At 43.2% G+C, this 26,624-nt stretch overlaps 2 protein-coding genes and 1 long non-coding RNA gene across 3 annotated transcripts; all 3 read left to right on the top strand.

Annotated features, from left to right (window-relative positions):
- LOC6034175 (dynein heavy chain 12, axonemal) lies at positions 1–23,312 on the top strand. Its single transcript, XM_001844478.2, has 10 exons — positions 1–203; positions 7,735–9,162; positions 12,598–13,007; positions 13,059–13,239; positions 13,291–14,982; positions 15,045–16,562; positions 16,618–16,851; positions 16,914–22,756; positions 22,816–22,954; positions 23,013–23,312. Exons 1-10 carry the CDS (start codon positions 51–53, stop codon positions 23,205–23,207), a joined length of 11,793 nt encoding a protein of 3,930 aa, XP_001844530.2. The 5' UTR covers positions 1–50; the 3' UTR covers positions 23,208–23,312.
- LOC119767008 lies at positions 2,890–3,260 on the top strand. The gene is made up of 2 exons (XR_005277263.1): positions 2,890–2,964; positions 3,024–3,260. It is a non-coding gene; the product is annotated as an uncharacterized LOC119767008 (long non-coding RNA).
- A 358-nt stretch (positions 23,313–23,670) lies between the features above and the next one.
- LOC6034174 (retinoid-inducible serine carboxypeptidase) lies at positions 23,671–25,442 on the top strand. Its single transcript, XM_001844477.2, has 3 exons — positions 23,671–23,915; positions 24,069–24,863; positions 24,924–25,442. Exons 1-3 carry the CDS (start codon positions 23,849–23,851, stop codon positions 25,400–25,402), a joined length of 1,341 nt encoding a protein of 446 aa, XP_001844529.2. The 5' UTR covers positions 23,671–23,848; the 3' UTR covers positions 25,403–25,442.
- The last annotated feature ends 1,182 nt before the right edge of the window (positions 25,443–26,624 follow it).

Here is a 26,624-nt window from a genome sequence, read left to right as displayed (position 1 = left end):
TTTGTGCTGATTTGTCACTGAAAACCGGCAGGATTTAATCCGAATTCGGGATGAGCCGGCGGCTGGCCAAGTTGCACAAGCCGTGCGACAGGCTGGACAAGTACGACAACGAGCCGTACATGCAGAATCCGCTGCTGAACCTGTTCCTGTCCGAGGTGAAGGAGCGCCGCCATTACACGTTCATCCAGCGGAAGGCCGCGGCGGTAAGCGTTTTTGTGGGAATTTTGAGCCTTATTTTTGTATGTGAAAACTGTTAAAATACTTGAAGAAAATACAATAATTACATTTCAACTCTACAAAAATAAGAAAGTAAAAAACAGTCAGTGAAAGCTACATCAAAGTTTTGGGAAGCATGACAGTTTGAGGTTATGGTTCACTGACCTGGTGGCTGGCTATCGAGTAGATTTGAAGCAACTGAACTGAAAGTAACATTGCAATGCACTCATTCACCGTAGGGATGGCATCATTTATAAAAAAAAGTTTAACCAATTATTTGTTTAAGGAAACTTTTTGCCTGTCATCGACCATTTAACCAAGCAACCCCTGACGAATGTCGGACGGGCAGATCTTGGAAATATCAAACTGGCGCAAAGTAACTTAAATTATTGAAATTTTAAAATTTAATTTAGAGTTCTGCATCGAACAATAATTTTCTTGGTTAAATGCCAATACGCAGCTCCGAAGAAAATGTGTCAAGCAACAGCTTTACCAACAGCAGAACAAAATAGAGACGATTTAGTGGGGCTTTTCCTCACCCTCTCAGACCGCCTTTCTTTGAAATATTTGAAAATATTGACACAATTATTGTTGCAAGATTCCTACGTTGACAGTTCGATGCCAACATTTCTAGATCAAATTTTCAAAACAACCTATCCGTTATGGGTTTCCTATAGAGCAGTTCTCTACGGAATCGGTCTTTTTTCTTTAATTTTAATTTTTGTATTTTTTAATCCGGCTGAAACTTTTTTGGTGCTTTCGGTATGCCCAAAGAAGCCATTTCGCATCATTGGTTTGTCCATATAATTTTCCATACAAATTTGGCAGCTGTCCATAAAAAAATGATATGTAAAAATTCAAAAATCTGTATCTTTTGAAGGATTTTTTTATCGATTTGGTGTCTTCGGCAAAGTTGTAGGTATGGATATGGACTACACTGAAAAAAAATGATACACGGTAAAAAAAATTTGGTTATTTTTAATTTAACTTTTTGTCACTAAAACTTAATTTGCAAAAAAAACACTATTTTTAATTTTTTTTTTATTTTTTGATATGTTTTAGAGGACATAAAATGCCGTCTTTTCAGAAATTTCCAGAATGGGCAAAAAATCTTTGACCGAGTTATGATATTTTGAATCAATACAGCATTTTTCAAAAAATTGAAATTTCGGTCGCAAAAATTTTTCAACTTCATTTTCGATGTAAAATTGAATTTGCAATCAAAAAGTACTCTAGTGAATTTTTGATAAGTTTTTCATTTTTTTTAAATAGTGCCCATGTTTGCCCACTTTTGAAAAAAATATTTTTGAAAAGCTGGGAAAATTCTCTATATTTTGCTTTTTCGGACTTTGTTGATACGACCCTTAGTTGCTGAGATATTGCCATGCAAAGGTTAACATTCCAACGCCCAAGGCTCCAAAAAAGTTGGAACGGTAACTTCAACTCAATGGTTCTCGGGCTTAACTCAACCAATCAAAATGATTCTTTTTTCCAGTGATTTGTTAGGATGTCTAGATCAGCGATTCTCAACGGGGGTACCGGGCCTACTTGATTAACATGGCAGGGGGTACCGGCCTAGAAGAAGGTTGAGAATCGCTGGTCTAGATGATTCTAGGTTTTGCAGAACTCAATTTGATCAAATCTGTAATTTTTGCGATCAAAAACATCGTTCCAACTTTTTTTTTTGCGTGTAAAAAAAAATTCGCCGAAAATTCCGCGGAGGCAGTCTTTTGAAAAAAGTTGGAACGATGTTTTCGGTCGCAGAAATTACAGATTTGTTCAAATTAAGTTCTGCAAAGTTCTAGAATCATCTAGACATCCTAACAAATCACTGGAAAGAAGAATCATCTTGATTGGTTGAGTTAGGCCCGAGAACCAGCGAGTTGAAGTTACCGTTCCAACTTTTTTGGGAGGCTTGGGCGTCCGTGTAAGTCGGACATGCGTTGGGCGTTCCAGTGTTAAAAAACAGGAAAATTGATGTTTTTTAAGTCTCACCCAAACAACCCACCATTTTCTAATGTCGATATCTCAGCAACTATAGGTCCGATTTACAATGTTAAAACATGAAACATTCGTGAAATTTTCCGAACTTTTCGAAAAAAATATTTTGAAAAAAATTAAATCAATACTAGCATTTTTAATGGACATAATATTCAATGTTTGGCCCTTTTAAAATGTTAGTCTTGATTTAATTTTTTTCAAAATATTTTTTCGAAAAGATCGGAAAATTTCACGAATGTTTCATGCATTAACATTGAAAATCGGACCATTAATTGCTGAGATATTGACCCTTGCACTGTAACTTGGATTTTGCCCGCAGTTTTCTCTCGCACTTTTGACAACAAGAATTTGAAAAACTAGGCAACCAGTAGTTGTTTGTTTACACTGCCAGTCGCAGTTTCCACCAAACTGGACATTCGCACTTTAAAATTGCGATTGACAGCTGAAAAACAAGCGAGCACTTTGATCATTTTTTAGGAAATTTAAATTTTCCCAAGGCAGTTTGACAAGTCGCAATAGTGCGATCGATAGCAATAATTTAGTGCGAAGTCCAAGTTAGTGGGAATTGCGCAATTCTTTATGTAAACTTATGTCAAAAACAAAAACAATGACTTTTATATCCCGCCGTCTGACATGCATGATTTTTAAAACCCGCCAAACAAATCGCAGCAAACTGGGTGTTGTTAACATAATTTTCAGTTTGGTGAAAATTTTTGACGGGCGTGCAAGCGATTGGTTGAAGGATTGGTTAGTAGTACATATTTTTGCTTTTTTTATTTATCATTTAGTTTTTATTCATTAAACAGCTTCCAAATGATTTCGCTCCAAACCATCGGAAGCTCGTGAAGTCACCGAGAACACATCAACCAGACCAAAGGGACGGCAGCACGTTGCGAACGCCTTCCGGATCCCACCTTAAAAGGCCCTGGAAAACGCTCCTTTCCTCGCTCGACCAACTGAACGTGAATTGTGTCGCTCGGATTTGTAATGTTGTGATCTACCTAGTCATAAGTTGTATTTTAATAATAAAACTACGTTTCTTATTTTTGCTTTGTCTTTTTTTATGAGTTATTCGATTTGGTTTACTTCTTAAAATATCTGAGGACGGTTCTCATTCTCATTTACACTCATCGACATAGTCCTGATACTGAAACCACCAAAATTCGTACGAACAAGTCTTTTGGATGAAGAATCGTTTGGGTTGCCGTAGTCAGTTTTATCTGTGGTTGGCTCAGCGGCTGTTCAGGAATATTTTTTGAAATTCAGATTTGGGCTGAAAGTAGTGCATGTAGCTAATGTAATGATCAGACTGAAACCTCAGAACATAAACATACATTAGCCATTCTTGGCAGTGGGTTTATGAAAGCTGCCGATGTATGGAGTTTGAAGCCCAGCAATGTTCTGTGGACTGTGTGCAAACTCAACAAACGGTCGTCTCAACTCAATTGAGCCGACCAGACTGATTCGCAAATTTTAAACTGAGTCATACCACAATATTCCTAATTACTGGTCGAGGTGGTGCAAAGGCTCTACAAGGTAAAAAAACCTTCCTTGACTCAAATCTAGGCTCAGGAGGATCGAACTTATTATTTTAAAAAATCGGCAGAGATGCTTGACTAGTCAACAACAAATAATTTTATTTGACAAGAAAATGTTCATCCGTTTAACCCAGTTTGCTGCGATTTGTTTGGCGGGTTTTAGAAATCATGCATGTCAGACGGCGGGATATAAAAGTCATTGTTTTTGTTGTTGACATAAGTTTACATGAAGAATATCGTCATCAGAAAATGGTGGGCTGTTTGGGTGAGACTTAGAAAACTTCAATTTTCGTGTTTCTTTTTCTTAAAGCGGCTCTATCTCAGCAACCCGAGGTCCAATCTTCAATGTCTCTTAGACAATTGTATAGCAAATTTTCTGAACTTTTCAAAAAAATATTTTTAGAAATGGTCACTCATAGTCCCTATTTTTAAAAATTGAAAAACTGCAAATATTTCGCTTAAATCAAACTTTCGGTGTCTATATCTTGAAAACGGAGCCCTTTATCAAAAAATCTGTAAAGTACTTTTCGATTGCAAATTCAATTTTGCATTAAAAAGTAATGTCAAACTTGTTTTTGCATGAAACTTCAATTTTTTCCAAAAATCATTATTTTTTCAAAAATTCATAACTCGGCGGCAGATCTTTTGACCATGTTTCTCTATGGCTCAAAAGTTGCGGATTTTTGTCCCCTAAAACATATCAAAAAATCTCGAAAATCAAAAAATACGTATTTTGGGAAATTGAGTTTTAGTTAAAAAAATGTTGATAAAAAAATCTGCATATTTTTTTCCGTGTACCTATTTTTTTCTCAAAAGTCCTCAACAATACCTACAACTTTGCCGAAGACACCAAATTGATCAGAAAAATCACTTCACATACCATTTTTGTATGGACAGCAGCCAAAATTGTATGGAGACTTGTATGGGTGAACCAATGACGCAAAATAGCTTATTTGGTCATAGGTTTGAGTCAAATAAAAAAATACAAAAAATAAAAATGGTCGAAATCGGCCGATTTCGTAGAGAGTTGCTCAACTGCAAGTTGGTGTTGAGTACACGCTAACATAAAATTTGCAAGTTGGGTGAAATCAAGCATTTTATTATTAGTTGTAATAAATTTGATGATTTGTTATTACTAAATTGAAGTAGCCTTTTTGAAGGGACGTTTGTATATTTTGTATAGAAATAATATCTAGTATGTAAGAAAATTGTAAGTAGTCTACATAAGCTTGACGAATAAACAATAAAACAAACAATTGAATTCTTTGGGGTAGTTTTTTTATGTCTGGTCTTATTGAGAACGGGTTTTTTATGGTAATGATTTCAGGCTTAGTGCTTTAATGAATGTAATATGTAATATAACGAATTCATTATTTTTTAGTGTTAAAATTTTAACCTGATAAAAAGTTGGTAACTTAACCGCTAATACCCCAATAAACAATTTGTATCATAAAAACAAAAAAATTCCAAATTGTATCATAAAAACGAAAAAATTTCAAATAGATATTTGTTTAAGGATAAAATTTTAATCTTAAATTATTTTTGAACAGACTAAATATGTATGTTAACATAATAGGTAAATTTAATTGACAAATAATAAATTGTACCTGTAAATGAGCTACCAATGTATATTTTTATAAGAATCAAAATATTTGATGTAATTTTGTCGAATCATAAAGGAGGCATTAGACTATACCAAACAAATAATAAATATAATTGATGAACATAACATTTTTGCTGAACCAAAACTTATGTTGTTTACACAACATATTTTATATTCTTTAAAATTAAAATACATTGTATTAAAAATCCAGACTTGTGGTATACTCTACACCACATTTCTCTGTTAAGAAAATGTTCCTTAATCCTTAAATTCTTAAATTATTAAATTCTTAAATGCCGCCATCTTGAATCTTTAAAAAATACCCGCTGGAGTCATATTTTAGGTTGGAAATTCAAATTTAGAAATTCGAAATTTTGACGTCTTCGGATAATAGAGTACGAACCGTTTAATTTTTTTTTTGTTTAAAAAATTATGATTTACATAAGTTTGTTGAATTTTTTCAACTATTAAACCATTGCTTGTAATTTTTTTTTAATTATGTTTGTTAATCGTACCTGCAACTCTAATTTATTAAATTGTTTACCTTATGTAAAAAATTTAAATTGAATTTCTAATGGATAATTTCTACCTAAGCATAATTAATTTCCAGTTACTTAATTTTGATTATTTGTTTTTTTTTAAATAAAATGTTGAGTTGAATAGAACAATAAGTTCTAGAGGTAAACTTCTTTCCATTACTATTATTGTAAACCCTTTTTTAAATATTTTGAAATAATTTTAAAACTTTAAAACCCAATTTGAGTAAATCCACTCAACTGTGTACAATATTGCAGAAAAGTACTGGAACGCACTACCCAGGCAAACGTTTTGCCGCTTCTCTCCTTGCAAAACTTCTGCAAAAGAGAGAGATGCAGAGAGCGAGCTCAAAGGTACGGGAACGTGCTGCAAAAAAGTGACTTATGCTGGCGGCAGAATTCTGCAGAAGCTGCAGAAATTCTGCAATTCTGCAAGTACGGGAATAGACCTATTATTTCCGTCATTATATTTAAGAAAAACAAACATAACTTCTCGTGGAATAGACGTTGGTGATATCACCCTTTGTTATGATTCGTTTTTCTTCGCCGAATGTACATGGCGCTTTTGCAAGTGGAGAGGAAGTTTCGTATAATTCGCTTTTCGTCGGCAAATGTACATGGCGTCTTTTCATGATGCTTTTTTTCGTCATGAAGTTCATGTAGTCTTTTATGTGACAGGGCTATGCTGATGCCAGAGATTTTGTTTATGAAACAGACTTTACTGAAGTAGGGGAAATATACCCTTTCTAATCAAACACCTATCTTCGTCATACGAAGAGTTTGATGCTCGATTAAAGCTCCAAAAATACTATTTAGGCTATAAACTTACCAGGAACAGTACCGCCTCAAGTAAGCACGCAAATTTATGCCATTCACTGGCCAAAAAATTTAATGCACTTTTGATCATAATTTCTATTTTGCGAGACCATTTCTCATCATTTTGGTGGCACACGCATCCACACGCAAGATGAGACGTTTACTGTTCAACGAAAGTCGCCATCAATATCTTTTCACTTGCGCTAACGATTTCAAAGCGCTTAAGATATAAAATTGCTTCCAACTACCGGCAACATGTTCTTTTGCACATTAGTTAGTCACTCACTTGAAAAAAAAAATGATCCCGAAACATGTAAATAATTAGCAAGCACCAACAAAAAAACAAACGCGTCAATTGTTTTGACATTTCAATTTTGACGACCCATTCCAATCGAAGGCTGACCAAAACCACCTGTTGGAGTGAGCCAGTGATGCCAGGAAATTATCTCTATAAATGCTACTTTTCGAGAGTGTTCGCTTAAAATTTCATCAATTCTGGCAGCACTAAGCAGATCCAAAATAGCGCTGGAAGATAAAAGAACTAAGCTGAAAATAGAAAATGGGGCGTGGCCTAATGCATTCCGACTGATTAGAGTGCATTTGCGTTTTTTTTAAAGCTTGTAAAAGGAATAGCATAACTTTTAATAAAAAGTGAAAATAAACAGATATGATCACAAAAAAATGCTCTACTCGTTGGTGTACTTGGTTTTATTAAATTTCAATGAACACTCCAGATAATCCAACATCATTCAAACACGACCGCTTACTCGGCTTAAAATGGGAATATTTCCCCTAACTTTTGCTTATTTTTTGATTGGTATACTTTTTTGCGATTTCACGGAAGCCGCGTAATCCGTGAAATTCGATAAACAGCGTGAATTGCCTCAAACTTATCAAATTTTGCCTCCCACGCCTTCTCTTAAAAGACTCGACTCCGACCCACAGCCATAGCAGAGTATCACTTTCGAAGGAAAAATTTACAAATTCAACACTCTTGTAACTCATCTAAACCCCAAACTTGCAGGAAAAGGTAAAAATCTGCCGCCGCAAAACCGAAGACCTGGACGATGTGATTCCCAAGCCCGAATCGTACTACGCCGACCAGCTGCGCGAGCATGCGCGCCGCGCCCCCGTTCCCAAGATGCTGACCAAAACCGAGGACAAGATTCTGTCGTACGTGCCGAAACGGCTGCGCCAGCAGTACCCGCAGGTCCTCAAAGCGTACATGGCCGACGTGCACGAGGACTTTGACAAAGTCATGAAGGCGTTCAGCTGCCAGAAGATCTTCAAACCCGGCCCCGACGACTATGTTCCACCGAGGGAGAAGTTTGAGTTTAAACGGCTCGGCCGGACGGCCAACTATAAAAACTTTCTGAAACACCGAGCGAGCATCCAGAAAAATCTGCTGATACCGCATCCGTTCATTCGGTGTATTATCCACTATTCATACACAGACTTTCCGGCTGTACTGAACGACTACACGCAGTACCGGATGAAGGAGGAGATAACCCTGAATGAGCTTCGCGATATGGCCAAGAAGGAACTCCAGGGATGCAATAACTTCATCGCGCAGGAGTGGTACCCGAAGGTCACGCGGATCCTGAAGAAACACTACGAACGGCGGACACTTCCAAAGTCCATGTGGCCCAAGGTTATCAGCTGTGCGTCCAACCTGATCAACCGCCAGCTAACTGAACTGAAGTTACGCACCATCGATCATCTGCGGGCGACGGTTCTAAACGTGCACAAGATCCCCCAGATGAAGATCATCACCATCTGCGACGACGGACTCGATCTGTTCCCAAGTCTGAACGACATCTTCAGCGTTTACCAGAACGCGATCGAGGACATTGCCGGTGTTGGTTCGCGCTTAGAACCGCTGGAGAACATGATCGATGCACAGGCCTTCCCCGCCAAAACCGGCTTCATGAAGGTCAGCGTCGGTGAAATCACGCTACAGGAAGCGCACGACGCACTGCAAGTTGCTCTGGAGCAAACGTTCGAACCACTCGCCGCCTACCTGCGGGACTTCCAAGAGCAGTTTGCCGGGTTGATCAGCAAGGAAACGCGCGACGATCTGGACGAGTTTCTCAGCGAGTCCCGATCGTTCGAGGAATACCTGGAAAAGATCGAACAGTTCCAGGCGTACCAGAGCAAGATCAAAAACCTCGTGATGAAGGAGTACTTCTACGTGGCCATCGTGAACCAATCGGACGCGATAGGCGGACTGCGCAAAATTGTTCGCGAGTACATCGAGCGGATCGCGTCCCACATTGCGGTGGAACATAGGCGGGAGGGGCAGCGGATTTGCAAGGAGTTTGAAGAGATCAAGGACCGTGCGTTGGAGATACCAACCTCAACGGAGCAGCTGATGGCGAACGGCGAGTACATGACCCGAGCGAAAACGGAAGTGATCGAGGAGCTGAGGGAGAGAATTCAGGCTTCGGTTAGGGTGAGGATCGCGTGTTATTTGAGCAATTCTCTACGAAATCGGCCGATTTCGACCATTTTTATGTATTTTTTTATTTGGCTCAAACTTTGTGCGGGGCCTTCCCTATGACCAAAAAAGCTATTTTGTGTTAGTGGTTCACCCATACAAGTCTCCATACAATTTTGCAGCTGTCCATACAAAAACACGGCGTGTTTTCTAGAACAACCTTATCAGGAAAAAATTTTCATCGCCACTTTCAAATGTGTCTTATAGGAAATTTTCTCAGCTTTCCAATGCTTTTTAAAGCGAAATGTTTCATCGGGAAATTTCTGAGATATCTCTATTTTAGTTTTTTGGTTTTAAATTCCTTTATTATTTATTGGAAACTTTATACTAACAGTTCAGAAAACTTATCAAATGATGTGTTTCATGAGTCATTTACTCATCAAAATGTTTGCACATTTTGATAAGTAAGACAAGAAACAACTTTGTAGAAGGTTTGAAACCGCTAAATATTTTGAAAATTATGTTTTGTCTAAGTTTTTGAATATATGGGATTTATTCAGAAATTAAAATCATAGAACAGTGTAAAAATGTACTTTTTACAAGAAATATTTGATAATTACATATTTTTTTGTGCACAAATATCACGTGTCTACTCTGATTTAGCATGTTCAACCGAAACTTTGGCAGGTTTAGTGATTGTTAATGGTATTATTGAATTTTATTGAATAAATTTGATATTTTCTTAAGCAAACGTTAACCAGGAACTTAAATACAAATATGATTTGAAATCGAAAATGTACTACATATTACTGTAGCAAGCTTCAAAAGTCATATTTTCATGAGTATAAAATAAAGATAAAATTTTATAAAATGTTTTCTGTAGAAAATGCTCTTGAAAGTAGCAATAAAACTCGAGTCTTCCAATTCTGAAAACACCGTGGCAAACATTTATTTTTGTTTGAACAAAAATTAAATAGTATTTTAACAAAAAAAATCTAACAGAAACATTCTTTCCAAACTATTTGAACAAAAATCAAGACATATATATTTTTTTTGGGATGAGATTGAAGATGGGAGTCTTATAAACTTCTAAAATATTGCTAATTCCTTGATCATTTAATACAAAAAAAAACTGAAACAATCATTTCATACTAATGAAAAGTTTTTCTCCTAAAGCTAGCAACAGTAATAATTTCGAGTATAAAACATGTTTTGTATCCATGTAACTAGTTAGTGTTTGATTAAAGAAACATGATATTTGTTCATAAAAATCTTGTAATACCCTATCAATCTCAAACCTGTAGAAATTTCGGTTGTATCAGCTGATTCCAAGCTGAACCAGAGCAGACCGGTGTTATTTGTACACAACAATTTTGTAATAATCTATTTGTTCTTGTAAAAATAATATTTTAATACGGTTTTATTATTGTATTATTTGAATAAATCCCACATATTCGAAAATTCGGTTAAAACTTAGTTTTCAAAATGTTTAGCGGTTGTCAACCTTCTACAAAGTTGTTTCTTGTCTTATTTTGCACATTTTGGTCAGTAAAATAGACATGAAACACATCATTTGACAAATTTCCTGGACTGTTATTTAAAAGTTTCCAATAAATGATCAAGGATTTTAAAAGAAAAAAACTTAAAATAGAGATATCTCAGAAATTTCCCCATGAAACATTTCGCTCTTAGAAGCATTGGAAAGCTGAGAAAATTTCCTATAAGACACTTTTGAAAGTAGTGATGACTATTTTTTCTCCTTAAGGTAACCCAGAAAACACGCCGTGAAAATGATACGTAAATATTCAAACAGCTGTAACTTTTGAGTGAATTTTCTGACTAATTTGGTGCCTCCGTCAAAATTGTAGGTATTGTTGAGGACCATTGAAAAAAAAGGTACACGGAAAGAAAAATTTGCCGAGTTTTTGATTAACTTTTTTTTTACAAAAACTTAATTTCCCAAAACAAGTATTTTTTTATTTTCGAGATTTTTTGATATGTTTTAGGGGTCCAAAACCCGCAACTTTTGCGCTATAGAGAAATATGGTCAAAAAATCTGTCGCCGATTTATGATTTTTTGAAAAATAGTGATTTTTGGAAAAATCGAAATTTCATACAAAAAAAATTTTGACCTCATTTTTTATGCAAAATTGAATTTGCAATCGAAAGTACCTTACAGTTTTTTTTAAAGGGCTTCATTTTCAATATAAATATAGCAACCAAAAGTTTGATTTTAGCAAAATATTTGTAGTTTTTCGTTTTTTAAAAATAGTGTCATGAGTGACCATTTCTGAAAATATTTTTGAGAAGTTCAGAAAATTTGCTATAAAATTGTCTAAGAGACATTGAAGATTGGACCTTTGGTTGCTGAGATACAGCGGTTGAAAAAAAACTAACTTAATCCACCTATGTGGTTGGAGCCTTCCTCACTTATTACCAACAATGGCTGATATGATGGAATTGTACAAAAATTTCATCTATTTTATAGATCCGGAATAAAAAAGTACATAAATATCACTTAAGTGGCCATACCTCGAGACAGGGTTGCCAGATCATGTTTCGGACTCGTTGGAAAGGTCTTTTGATAACCTAACCAACGATGGGTCGGATGGTGAATTTAAATTTAAGTTTTCTAAGTCTCACCCAAACAACCAATTATTTTCTAATGTCAGCAACTAATGGTCCGATTTCCAATGTTAAAACATGAAACATTTGTAAGATTTTCCGATTTTTCGAAAACAATATTTTTTTATATTAGGCACTTTTGAAATGTTTGTCTTAATTCAAAAATTTTAAAAATATTGTTTTCGAAAATGAGGTCTAAATTTTTGTTGTATGAAATTTCGATTTTCAAAACTGGGGTCTAATTTTTTTTTGTGTAAAATTTCGATTTTTTGTTGGTTGGTTGAGTTGGTATCCGAAAACATAGAAAAGCAATTTTTTCCGTGTACCTATTTTTTCCAAAGGATGCAGAAAACTCACTCAAAAGTTACAGATTTTCGAATAATTACGTACCATTTTTGTATGGCAGCCGAAATTGTATGGAGACTTAAAAACGAAACTATTGGCACTACGCCCCCCGGGGCATGGCCTTCCTCTAACGTGGGATTTCTGCTCCAGCGCCTCTGACGAGACAGGAGAAACCGGGACCGACGTTTTACTTCACCATCCGATAGAAGCTCAGTGGATAAGGCGGGAATCGAACCCGCGTCTCATAGCATCATCGGGATCGGCAGCCGAAGCCGCTACCCCTGCGCCACGAGACCCACTGTATGGAGACTTGTATGGGTGAATTAATGACACAAAATAGCTTTTTTGGTCATAGGAAAGGCCCCCCACAAAGTTTGAGCCAAATCAAAAAATACAAATAAAATCCATTTCCGGTTTTGGTAGAGAATTACTCATTTAGAACCTGGAAACTCAACGCACTGAACACGAACTCTATTTCAGATTGGAACCTACCTCCTGGAGCTGATTGAGCTACCGCCCAATCAGATGGACGTCCAAATGGAGAGTGTCAACTGGTACTTCCGCATACCGGCGGTCTTCGACGTGAACTCGACCAACTATGAGGCGTACAAGTTCCAGTTCGAGGAGAAGCTCCAGGAGGTCACGAAGCAGCTGAACGAGAAGATGGAGGAGATGATTCCGAACATTGCCATCATCAACGATATGACCGAGACGGAAAAGTTCCGCGATTACGTGATTCTGCTGCAGGGTTACATCGATCAGATATTTGTGTTTGAGGATTACGTCAAGTGGATCAACAAGGAGGAGGTGCTGTTCAAGTTTCCCAAGTCGCAGTATCCGGTGCTGGAGGCGATCAAGACTTTTATCGTGCCGTTTTACAAACTGATAAGGTAAGACTCTTTGTAAGTTTGATGTTCAACGAAGGTTCATGTATTTTTCAGACTGTGCATGCGCTGGCTACGCTACTACAACGTCTGGATGGACGGTCCGTTTGAGTATCTGGAGCCGCACTTTGTAGAGTCCAAGACGGAGGAATTTCTGAAAGAGTTTCAAAAAACTCAAAAGTACTATCGCAATCGCATCAAGGCGGACATGCTCGAAAATACGCTGTGCAAGTTTAAAGTATTATAAATAATTTATACTTGAAGCACATTACTAATCTTCTTCTATTAGGGCCAAACGGAAGATCCCGACCCGGAGAAGCACCCGTGTCCGCTGAAGCTGTGCGCTCGGATGACCCAATCCATCAAGGACTTCCACCTGGGAGTGTACATCGTGAACATTATGTGCAACCCCGCCCTCAAAGATCGTCACTGGGACGAAATGTCCGAAATAGCAGGATTCGATCTCACCCCGGATGCGGGAACCACCCTACGGAAGATCATCAACTACAAGCTGGAGCATGATTTGGACAAGTTCGAGATCATCAGCATCGGTGCGAACAAAGAACTGCAACTCCAACAGAATCTCGCTTCCATGATAAAGGAATGGGAGTCGATCGAGTTCAAGCTCAACCCGTTCAAGGACACCGGAATCAACATACTGTCCGGGCTGGACGAGATCCAATCTGTGCTGGACGATCACATCCTGAAGACGCTCGCGATGAGAGGATCGGCGTTTGTGAAACCTTGCGAGAAAGAGGTGAAGGAGTGGTACAAAACTCTAACCCGGGTGAACAAGACGATCGAGCAGTGGGGAAAGGTTCAGAGCACCTGGCTGTATCTGCTGCCGATCTTCTCGTCCGCGGACATTGTAGCGCAGATGCCGAACGAGGGACGGATGTTCCAGCAGGTCGACAAGACGTATCGAATGTACATGAAAATTGTCGAGGCAAACCGGTCGGTCATGAACGTGGCAGCGGCCAAAGGTGTCCAGGAAGCGCTGGAGCAATCCAACGAGCTGATGGAAGAGATCACCAACGGAGTCAACGAATATCTGGAGAAAAAACGCTTGTATTTTCCGAGGTTCTTCTTCCTGTCCAACGACGAAATGTTGGAAATTTTGTCGGAGACGAAGGACCCTCTCCGTGTTCAGCCACACTTGAGCAAATGCTTTGAAGGTATCAATCGGCTAGAGTTTGACAAAGCGTTGGATATCCGGTCGATGTTCAGCATCGAAAAGGAACAGGTTCACTTTGTTGAAAAGGTGTCGACCACCGAAGCTCGCGGCAGCGTAGAGAAGTGGCTACTCCGCGTAGAAGAAGAAATGTTGAAAGCCGTCATGCACCAGATCAACGCGAGTTACGAGTCGTACAAGGAGAAACCGCGCGACTCGTGGGTGCTGGATTGGCCCGGAATGGTAGTTTTGTGCGTGTCGCAGATTTACTGGGCAGCAAACATTCACGCGTGCTTGGGAAGAAAGGAGGAAGCGCTTATGGAGTACCATAAGCAGCTCCAGAGCGAATTGATGGACGTTGTCAAGTTAATCCGATCCAAGGAAATCACAAATTTGGACCGAATCACCATCAAAGCGTTGATTGTAATTGACGTACACGGGAAGGACGTCGTTGATGATCTGATCAAGCAGCAGTGCTTCCATTCGGAAAACGACTTCCAGTGGTTGGCTCAGCTGCGTTACTATTGGAGCGCCGAAGAAGTGACCGTCAAGATCATCAACGCGTCCGTGAAGTTTGCCTGTGAGTATCTTGGAAATTCGGATCGACTGGTCATCACTCCGTTGACAGATCGCTGCTACCGCACGCTTATGGGAGCTTACCAGCTGCACTTGAACGGCGCCCCGGAAGGTCCGGCCGGAACGGGCAAGACGGAAACGACCAAAGATCTGGCGAAGGCCCTCGCCGTACAGTGCAAAGTGTTCAACTGTTCCGACGGGCTGGACTACAAAGCCATGGGCAAGTTCTTCAAGGTATGTGGTAGAATATTCTTACTGGAACTGTCATTCTATCATTCTGTCTCTTCATTTTCAAGGGTTTGGCATCCTCGGGAGCTTGGGCATGCTTCGACGAGTTCAACCGGATCGAGCTGGAAGTGCTCTCGGTGGTTGCCCAGCAGATTCTCTGCATCATCGTAGCCGTTCGGGCTGGCGTGCAGAAGTTCATTTTTGAAGGCACCGAGCTGACGTTGAACCCGGCATGTTACGTGTGTATAACGATGAACCCAGGCTACGCGGGCCGATCCGAGCTTCCGGATAATCTCAAAGTGCTGTTCCGTACTGTAGCAATGATGGTTCCCGACTACGCGATGATTGGAGAGATTTCGCTGTACTCGTTTGGATTTACCAATGCACGCTCGCTAGCGGTGAAAATCGTGACCACCTATCGACTCTGCTCGGAACAGCTATCGTCCCAGAACCACTACGATTATGGAATGCGTGCCGTCAAGACGGTTCTGCAAGCATGTGGTAACTTGAAAAAGTCCTTTCCCGACGAAGACGAAGAAATCCTCCTGCTTCGATCGCTGATCGACGTCAATCTACCGAAATTCCTCCGTAAGGATGTTCCACTGTTCGAAGGGATCATCTCCGACTTGTTCCCGGGAGTAGATCTTCCCCAAGCCGATTATACACTGCTCACCAATGCGTTCAACGACGTTTGCCGGGACCTGAAACTACAGCCCAAGGACAGCTTCCTAACCAAGGTAATTCAGACGTACGAGATGATGATTGTGCGACACGGTTTCATGATGGTCGGGCATCCCTTTTCCGGCAAGTCTATGACGCTGAAGGTGCTTGCGGAGTGCCTGACGAAGCTACGTGGAAAGAGCGACAATCCGTACTTCCAAAAAGTGCGTTACGATGTGGTGAATCCAAAGGCAATTACAATGGGTCAGCTTTACGGGGCGTTTGACCCCATAAGTTACGAGTGGACCGACGGTATTTCGTCCACAATCTTCAGAGGTTTCGCCATTGACTCCACCCCAGACCGGAAGTGGTTGATCTTCGACGGACCCGTTGATGCCGTGTGGATCGAGAACATGAACACCGTGCTGGACGACAACAAGAAGCTGTGCCTGACGTCGGGAGAGGTGATCACGATGACCGGTGAGATGACGATGATATTCGAGGTCCAGGACCTGGAGCAAGCTTCGCCGGCAACCGTTTCGCGATGTGGAATGATTTTCATGGAACCGTCTGTCATTGGTTGGGAAGCGTTCGTCAAGTCGTGGATCCAGCGGTGCAACAAGCAGTGGACAACGGATTGGGAGGACTTTCTGCTGGAGATCTTCCGCTGGGTGGTTCCGGACTGTTTGACCTTTCTGCGGCGGCAGTGCAAGCAGTATCTGTATCCGGGCGACATCAGTCTGCTGACGTGTACGATGAACATCTTTCAAATGATCATCGACGAAGCGGTCCACGAGAGCCCGGACGAGTACGGCAAGTTTCTGTTCACCTGGTTCCAGGCGGCTCTGATGTACTCGGTCGTGTGGGGCTTGGCCGGGCTGCTGGACATGGAATCGAAGGTCAAGTTTGACGAGTTTTACCGAGAGGTGAGTAGGTGCAGATTTCATGGTTGATGACAATAACGATTTATCCGTTTCAAAGATATGGAAGGGTGCCGACGGAGGTCATCCAGTTCCGGAAGTGATGGGCAAGATTGACGTATCGATGCCGGGTGAGGGAATGATCATGGATTACGTGTACCACTTTAAGCAGAAGGGAAGTTGGCGGTACTATCCGGACATGGTTCGACAAATGAAAAATGAAGTTGGTATAACGCTGCTAGTTCCAACCCTGGATTCGGTTCGTTACATGCACATTATTGATATCCACGTAAAGGTACATTTCGCGGTTCAAAGACTAGTTGCTCTGTTGATATTAACCCTTTCGAGACATTTCAGAACAAGAAACCTCTTCTAATGGTGGGTCCAACCGGTACAGGAAAGACATACTACTTCCAGAATTACCTGATGAGCAAAATGGATCAGGTCACCTTCCTCCCGACCCTGATCACGTTCACGTCACAAATCACTGCAAATCAAACGCAAGAGCTGATCATATCTAAACTCATCAAGAAGAAACGAGGACAGTACGGCCCACCGGACAACAAAACAGCAGTTCTATTCCTGGACGATATGAACATGCCAGCGAAGGAAATTTACGGAGCCCAACCACCGATCGAGCTGATCCGACAGTACTTTGACTACTCCCACTGGTATGATCTGAAGGATGCATCCAAGCTGTACCTGCAGAAAATCCTGGTCATGGCAGCCTGCGGACTTCCCGGCGGAAGTCGTCAAAACGTGTACGAACGCTTCCTGTGTCACTTTGACTGCTTTGCCATCAGCAACTTTAACGATGAAACCATGTTCAAGATCTTCACCAACGTCCTGCTGGACGGGTATAAGAAGGGCGGTCACGCAACGGACGTTACCACCATGGTCAACATGATCGTAAATGCAACCCTGGATACCTACCAGTTTGCCTGCGCCAAGTTGCTACCAACTCCGGCCAAATCCCACTACATTTTCAACTTGCGAGACGTATCCCGAGTGATAAGCGGCTGCTCCATGCTCAAGCGAGAATCGGTGGAAAGCAAGAAGATATTCCCGCGGCTTTGGATGCACGAAGCGATGCGAGTGTTCTTCGATCGGCTGGTTGACGACAAGGATCGTCTGTTTGTGTTTGACCACCTGAACCAGAACTTGAAAACGTTCTTCAAGGAGAAGCCCGAACAACTGCTGCCGGACTTTTTCAACGAGCAAACGGGGGCGGTCAAGATGGGTAGCTTGAATAATCTTATGTTTGGCAGTTACTTTGACGTGGACGCCGAACCCGAGGATCGAAAGTACGAGGAAACGGTCCACGTGGAGCAGTTCCGAGACCTGGCGAATCGCGATTTGGCTGAATACAACAGCACGCACAAGGCTAAGATGGACATTGTACTGTTTCAGTATGCGTTGCAGCACTTGAACAAGATATGTCGGATAATGTCGATGCCGGGTGGAAGTTGCATGCTTGTGGGAATGGGCGGTTCCGGTAGGCAATCCCTAACCAAACTGGCAGCCCAAATCTGCGGACAGTCGCTGTTTCAACCGGAGATCACCAAATACTACGGACTAAACGAGTGGAGAGAAGATCTGAAGAAGGTTCTGAAGGAAGCTGGTGGCATGGGTCGTGACACCGTCTTCTTGTTGACGGAAGCTCAACTAAAGGAGGAAATATTCCTCCAAGATATTGACTGCTTGCTGAACATTGGAGAAGTACCAAACATCTACCCGGTGGATGAAAAGCAAGAAATTTTAGAGATGGTACGACTTGCAGCTCAAGGTGGAAACCGCAACCTGGACATTAGTCCGCTCGAGGTGTTTCAGTTCTTCGTGAACAGATGCAAGCAAAAGCTGCACATTGTGATCTGCTTCAGCCCTATCGGATCTGCCCTAAGAACCCGAATCCGTTTATACCCTTCGCTGGTCAATTGCTGCACAATCGACTGGTTCGACGCTTGGCCCGAAGATGCGCTAGAAAAGGTAGCGGAGATGTACATGAAGGAACTCGACGTTGAACCATCGGTCAAAGAATCAATTGTTGTCTCATGCAAGCATTTCCACGTCGTAGCACGTGAAGTATCCGCCGAGTTTACTGCTTCTACCGGTCGTGTTACGTACATCACGTCTGCGTCCTATCTGGAACTGATCAAATGTTTCCGTAACTTGACCAAGAAGCATCAAACCGAAATCATGGAGAACAAGATGCGTTACCTGGGAGGTTTGGAGAAACTGGACGCCGCTGCCGATGCCGTGTCGGTGATGCAAAAGGAACTGAACGCTCTCCAACCCACGTTGATCGTAATGGCCGAACAGTCGCGCAAAATGACGGCGGAGATTGAGAAGGAGTCGATCGAAGCTGCCGCGGCTACGGAACAGGTGAAGAAGGACGAAATCGTTGCGAATGTGCAAGCTGCCGAAGCGCAAGTGTTGAAAGCGGACTGTGAGAAAGATCTTGCCGGGGCAATCCCAATTCTGGAAGAGGCTATCCAAGCGTTGAACACCCTGAAGCCGAACGATATTACGCTGGTGAAGTCGATGAAGAATCCACCGGAAGTGGTCAAGCTGACGATGGCCGCCGTGTGCGTGATGAAGGGAATACCGGCGGACAAAGTAACGGATCAGGCCACCGGGAAGAAGATGCTGGACTTTTGGGGTCCTAGCAAGCGATTGCTGGGCGATATGGCTTTTCTGCAGACGTTGAAAGACTTCGACAAGGACACAATCAATCCGGACATTATGAAGAAAATCCGGAAGGAGTTCATACCCCACAAGGACTTCCAGCCGCACATCGTGGCGAAGGCGTCGAGCGCTGCGGAGGGTCTGTGCAAGTGGATCATTGCAATGGATTTGTACGATGCCGTAGCGAAGATTGTGGCTCCAAAGAAGGAAAAGCTCAAGCTAGCGGAGAAGGAGTACGCGGAAACGATGGCTTTGTTGAACGAGAAACGCCAGCTGGCGGCCAATCTGGAGCGACGAGTTGCGGAGTTGAACGATGATCTGGACGAAGCCAACCGGAAGAAGCAGGAAGTTGAGGAGGAGGTACAGATGTGCAAAGATAAGTTGCAGCGAGCGGAAACGTTGATTGGGGGTTTGGGCGGGGAGAAAAGTCGTTGGACGGTTTCCGCGGAGAACCTGCAGCTTCTGTACGACAACCTGGCTGGAGATATTTTGGTATCGAGTGGCGTGATTGCGTATCTGGCTCCGTTGACGGCCACCTACCGTAACCGTTGCATCGAGAATTGGCACAGTTTCGTTCGTAAGATTCAAATTCCTTGCTCTGAAACGTACAGTTTGGTGAATGTTTTGGGATCAAAGATCAAGATACAGAACTGGAACATCGCTGGACTGCCAACGGATGCATTCTCAACCGAGAACGGAATCATAATGGATAGCTCCAGTCGGTACAGCTTGTTTATTGATCCGCAGTTCCAGGCCAACAAGTGGATTCGCAACATGGAGAGGAACAACCACCTGCAAATTTTCAAGTTTTCCCAATCGGACTACATGAAGCGGCTGGAGTCGTGCATCGAGCACGGCTACCCAGCGTTGATCGAAAACGTGTTTGAAGATTTGGAAGCTCCGCTGGATCCGTTGCTGAACAGAAATACCTTCTTCCAAGGCGGAACGGAGTACCTCAGCTTGGGAGACAACGTGATTCCGATTTCGCCCAAGTTCCGACTGTATCTAACATCCGGACTGAGAAACCCGCACTACCTGCCGGAAGTGTTCAACAAGGTAACGATCATCAACTTTGCGCTGACCATTCAGGGACTGGAAGACCAGCTGCTGGGGATTGTGGTTGCCAAAGAGCGACCCGACCTGCAGGAGATTCGTCAGAGTTTGATCCTGCAAGGGGCGAAAAACGTTGCGATGCTCAAGGAGGTCGAAGACAAGATATTGAAGACGCTGTCTGAGAGCAAGGGAGATATTTTGGAAGACGAAAGTGCGATAAAAATTCTGGATGATTCGAAGCGTATTTCGATCGAAATTGTGCAGAAGCAGGAGGACTCCAAAGAAATCGAAGCAAAGATTGAGGCGTTCAGACAAAGCTATCGTCCAGTCGCTGCTCACTCTTCGACGCTGTATTACTGCATTACGGAGCTGCCGAACATTGATCCGATGTATCAGTTCTCGCTGAATTGGTTCATCAATCTTTACATTTATTCGATCGAGAATGCAAACAGGACGAAGGATTTGACGCGGCGGTTGAAGTTCCTGATGGATGCCGTCACGTTGAATTTGTACAATAACGTGTGCCGAAGTTTGTTTGAAAAGGACAAGCTTCTATTTTCGTTTGTTTTGACGACAAAGATCATGATATCTTGTGGCCAGATTGACCAGAAGCAGTTCCAGTTCCTGCTGACGGGAGGTGAGAAGACTGCGATTGAAAGGCCGAATCCGGACAAGTCCTGGATCACTGAGAAACTGTGGGGTGACATCAACCGTCTGGAACAGTTGGCCGAGTTTGCCGGCTTTGTGGACGGCTTCCTGAAGAGCAGAGACGCATGGAAACACTATTACGATGTTGAAGATACCCACGTGGAGAAGCTGCCGAGTCCTTGGCAGGAGAAGACCAATCGGTTCGAGAAGCTGATAGTTCTGTGCACGTTTAGACCTGACAAGGCAGTTCTTGCGATAACGGAATTTGTTGCTTCCGAGATGGGTCAGGCGTACGTGCTTCCGCCACCATTTGACATTGCGAGATCCTACGAAGACTCCAACTGTTTGACACCGCTGATCTTTATTCTCTCACCGGGTGCTGACCCGATGAACGCGCTGCTGCTGTTTGCCGAAAAGATGGGCTTCGACGAAACGTTCCAATCGATTTCGCTGGGACAAGGTCAGGGACCGATCGCGCAGAAGATCATCGAGCGAGCCCAAGCGGAAGGAACCTGGGTGTGCTTGCAAAACTGTCATTTGGCTGCTTCGTGGATGCCAACGCTGGAATATCTGTGGGAAAACATGGACCTGTTCAACACGATCTCGTCGTTCCGACTGTGGCTGACGAGCTACCCTTCGGAGCAGTTCCCAGGCAGCATCCTGCAGAACGGAATCAAGATGACCAACGAACCACCGACGGGACTGCAGCAGAACTTGCTGCGCTCGTACAAGTCGGAACCGATGAACGACGATGCGTTCTACACTGGGTGCGCCGGGAAAGATCGCGCGTTTTCAAAGCTACTGTACGGCATCTGTTTCTTCCATGCTGTGGTTCAGGAACGTCGAAAGTTTGGACCTCTTGGGTGGAACATACAGTACGGGTTTAACGAGTCCGACTTTCAAATATCCGTCCTCCAGTTGCAGCTGTTTCTCAACCAGTACGACAGCATTCCGTACAAGGCGATCTCCTATCTGACCGGGGAGTGCAACTACGGAGGTCGCGTGACGGATGCTTGGGATCGACGCGCGATCGTGACCATTTTGGCGGACTACGTCAACGATCGGGTAGTGAACGATCCCAACTATCGCTTCTCGAATCAGGGCGATTGCTACGGGATTCCGCTTCGCAACGAACACCGCGAGTACGTGGCGCACATCCGGAACAACGTGCCGAACTTTCCCAGTCCGGCCGTTTACGGGCTGCATCCGAACGCGGGCATTACGAGGGATTTGAACGCGTCGAAGGTTTTGCTGGAGTCGATGATGATGACCCAAGGGGGGTCGTCGGAGACGAGCGATGCCGACAAGGAGAAGCAAATCTTGGCGGTTGTGGATGACATTTACAGTCGGTTGCCGCCGGATTTCGACGTGGAGGTAGTCAAGGCAAAGTACCCGGTGGACTACAACGAGTCGATGAACACGGTGCTGGTGCAGGAGATGGAACGGTTCAACAATCTGCTGCAGGAGATTCGATCGAGCTGTGTGAATTTGAAGAAGGGAATTGCTGGGCTGGTGGTGTTGACGCCCGAGTTGGAGGCGGTGTTCAACGCCATCGGGTACAAGAAGATTCCGGACCGCTGGATGAAGAAGTCTTATCCGAGCTTGAAGCCGATTGGGGCGTACATTAACGACTTTTTGGAAAGGTTGGCGTTCTTGGAGTCTTGGTACCAGCTGGGGAAGCCGAACGTTTTTTGGATCTCTGGGTTTTACTTTACGCAGGCGTTTCTGACTGCGGCGATGCAGAACTACGCGCGGAAGTATCGGATTCCGATTGATATTCTGACCTTTGACTTTAACGTGCTGAGGATTTCGAGGTAGGTTGGGAGATTTCTTTTGATGGGCAGTTGGTTTGAAGTATTTTGAATGATTACAGCGTCAACAACATGCCGGAAGATGGCGTCTACATTCACGGACTGTTTTTGGAGGGAGCCAAATGGAATCTGCGGGGAAGCTACCTCGAGGAGCAACTGCCGAAAATGTTGGCCGATGTAATGCCCATCATTCATTTAAGTGTAAGTTTGGAAGATTCTACGATCTCCCAAATGTGTAACGAACTGTTCTACTCAACAGCCCGTCAAAACGGCCGACCTGGACGAAGGGACGCGCTACAAGTGTCCGGTGTACAAAACGGCCGAACGCAAGGGAACCCTTTCGACGACGGGACATTCCACCAACTATGTAATACCGATTCTGCTCGGGACTCGGCTCAACAGTGCGCACTGGGTGAAGCGAAGCGTGGCGCTACTGTGTCAAACGTCCGAGTGAATATGTTTTGATACTATGAATTTTGAACTGTTTTTACTAGAGTGCAAATGCGTGACTAACTTTTGACTGAATATAGAGCACATACATTTTGAAGTGACTTGCAAACCCGTGGATAGTTTTATTTAGCTCAAATTTCTAATGACCTGCACATTACTGTGCATACTTATCTCTGCTCACGCAGCTTTTGAACGAAAATTCCGCCGCTTGAAATAAAACTTTCAAAGTTTTCTGTACACCCAAATAAGGAAGGCAAGATCAGCAATGCATCAGCAAGCCATTACTGTCAAACGCTTCCCTTTCGGGTGTAGTAAAGTATTTCCCAAGTACCTCATGGTGATAACACTCTCCAGCATTGTGTGACACCTCGTTAATACCAGCATCGACTTAGGCCGGGCGTACTGATAAAGCCCATCAATACCGAGCAATACCTCCTAGACTATGCACAGAAGATTTAAATGTACGGCGAAGAGCAGCCAATGGTCACACCTGTCTGCTGCGGTATAAAAAGACTTATCACGGGTTGGACCCACTTCAGTCGACCGGTGGTAACCGGCCAATAACTTTCACCTGGTTTTTGTTTTTTTTTTTCGAAATTCAGCTTTCAAGTATCCCAAGGGATAGTCTGTGTGTGCGCGTGTGGGATGTGGTCGATCAGAGGCTTGGTGGCCGTCGCTGGCTTGCTGCTGGCCGTTGGAGTTTGCGTAGGAGGTGATTTAAAGTTGGAACTCCCCGAACGATAATCGATCAGTTAACGCATCCAACAAAAAAAAAAGCGCTAATTGGGTGACGAGTTTTGGGGATTTGTTGTGAAGAAAGCTAGCTGGTTTGTGACGTAAGGTGTTTCCTTCTTTTCGTATATAGTTCCTCGTGATGGATTTGGTCCGGGAAAGCAGGACTGGGGCTTCGTGGACGTCCGACCTGGGGCGCACATGTTCTACTGGCTGTATTATACGACGGCCGACGTTGTAGACTACACGGAACGCCCGTTGGTCATCTGGCTGCAGGGTGGTCCCGGCGCGAGTTCGATGTACGGAAACTTCGAGGAGCTCGGCCCGCTAACACTGGAGCAGGAGGAGCGAAACCACACCTGGGTCAAGCACTACAACGTGCTGTTCATCGACAACCCTGTCGGAACCGGCTTCAGCTACGTTGACGACTTTTCGCTGCTGACCAAGTCAAACGCGGAAATCGCCGACGACCTGCTGGCGTTCATGAAAGAGTTCTACAAGCGCAACCCGGAGTTTACGGACACTCCGCTGCACATCTACGCCGAAAGTTACGGCGGAAAGATGGCCCCAGAGTTCACGTACGTACTGGCCAAGGCCATCGATCTGGGCGAGATCGACGCCAATCTGCAATCCGTCGGAATTGTAGCCCCGTGGGCATCCCCGATCGACTCCGTACTCTCGTGGGGTGAGTTCCTGCTGAACATGGGATTCGTAGACACCAAGGGCTACCGCGAAATCCAGGCTGCAGCCATCAACACCGAACACATCCTCAACCAGGAACGCTTCGAAGAAGCCACATACGCGTGGGGAAACACCCAAGGAGTCCTGATGCGGCAAACTGGACCCATCGACTGGTACAACGTGCTGTTCCTCCAGGAGTACAACCAATTCCAAGCTCGACTTGCAATGTTCGAGAAGGATTTGAAGCGTAAGTCTACCAGCTAAACCAAGTAAACCAACTTCTTCAACGTCTCATTTCTCCAAACAGAGGCCACCGCGGACAGTGCGCGCAAGCTGGCCACCGAAGACCGCGACCAAATGCTGGTGGACCTGATGCGCAACGAGGTCGCCAAAACCCTGGAACTCCCAACCGCGTCGGTGTACGACGCTCAGGGTGGCCGGGTGTTTAGCACGCTGGCCGGCGACTTTATGAAGCCGGCGATGGACGTCATCGAGCTGCTGCTGAACAACACCAGCGTGGACGTGGTCGTCATCACCGGGCAGCTCGATTTGATCGTAGCCACGCCAGGGAACGTCGTTTGGGTGGAGAAGCTCAAGTGGACCGGAAGAAACGACTATTTGAACGCGCCGCGGACCGGTGTGGGCGCGAAGGGAATACTCGAGGGGTACCAGAAGAGCTACGGCAAGCTGTCTGTGTACTGGGCGCTCCGCGCTGGTCACATGGTTCCGGCCGACAATCCGGCGCTGATGGACTACATTCTACAGAAGCACGTCGGACATCAGTGAAGGGGGATTGTTTTGCCTAATAAAGTTCATGTAAATTGGAGACTCTTTTTTTTATTGTCGTATCTTATCGGTTTTATTTATAGGACACTCAAATGAGACAGTAGTGACTGGCCAGAGCAGATTATACATCTTGCTCGAACATCAATTCAATGGTAACAAATAAGTTACGTTCGATAGATAAGTGGTTGGACTGTGACTGAAGAAAAGAACCATGTTTCATACCAGGGAGGTTATTTCTCTCAATAATCGTGATGGGAGTTCACGTACATTCAAACCTCAAAAACGTTAATCAACTGTCCACACTCCATTATCCGAAGGCCTCGGAAAAATTTCACTTCGGATAATCGAATCACTAAATCCTTTTTTTAATATCTTATTTTTATTGCCGAGCTTGAATATGACCCCTAAACTACGCTTAAGTGATTTAGAATTTTTAATTCCAAGATGGCGGCCAATATGGAGATGGGGTCGCAGGACTCGAATTCGGTGTTGTTAAAAACAAGAAAAAGAAAAAAAAAATGTTCGAGATTTGATTATCAAAATCGAACTTCGGTTAATCGAAACTTCGGATAATCGAGCCTGGACTGTATTGACATTTGAAGCCCATTGTTCGATGATTTCCAAGATTAGTAAGATAAGGCGGGTTTTCCAGATGTAAAAATAGTTTGTTAGCACGAAGCCTGGATTTTATATGGAGATTTTCAGAAAAGTGAAAATTTGATCCTTTTCCGGGCAAATTTCACTGTATTTTTTATGTTAGGTTGCTTGCTTTTAAAACATTTTTTTTTTTTCAGAAATTAATTCAACCAAACTCATTTTTCGGTTCAATTTGGGATGCTTAACAACCCAACAGAATAAAAAAAAACCAGTAAAATTTGCCCGGAAAATGATCAAATTTTCACTTTACTGAAAATATCTAAATAAAATCCAGGATTCGTGCTAACTGCTTTGAAAACTAGAAAAAACTCGCCTTACCTTATCATACATTGCGTAGTTTCAAGCCTTTGACAGCTGTCAGTTATTCCTATTAGCGAACTCAGATTCGCTCATTCGAATGCAGCTCCATTCAAATTAGCGAAGCTGCTCTGTGCAACATTTTTTACAATTTCGAAAAACACTTTTGACGATGACGGAACTCTGGCCTGGCCACAACGACCCTAATGTAAAAAAAAGGTTACTCTAATTTGCAAATCCTCACCAGATATTTGAACTTTCTTTTGCA

This window comes from Culex quinquefasciatus, chromosome 2 (genome assembly GCF_015732765.1).
Source record: "Culex quinquefasciatus strain JHB chromosome 2, VPISU_Cqui_1.0_pri_paternal, whole genome shotgun sequence".
Classification (NCBI taxonomy): domain Eukaryota; kingdom Metazoa; phylum Arthropoda; class Insecta; order Diptera; family Culicidae; genus Culex; species Culex quinquefasciatus.
This window is presented reverse-complemented; position numbering and strand designations above follow the sequence as displayed.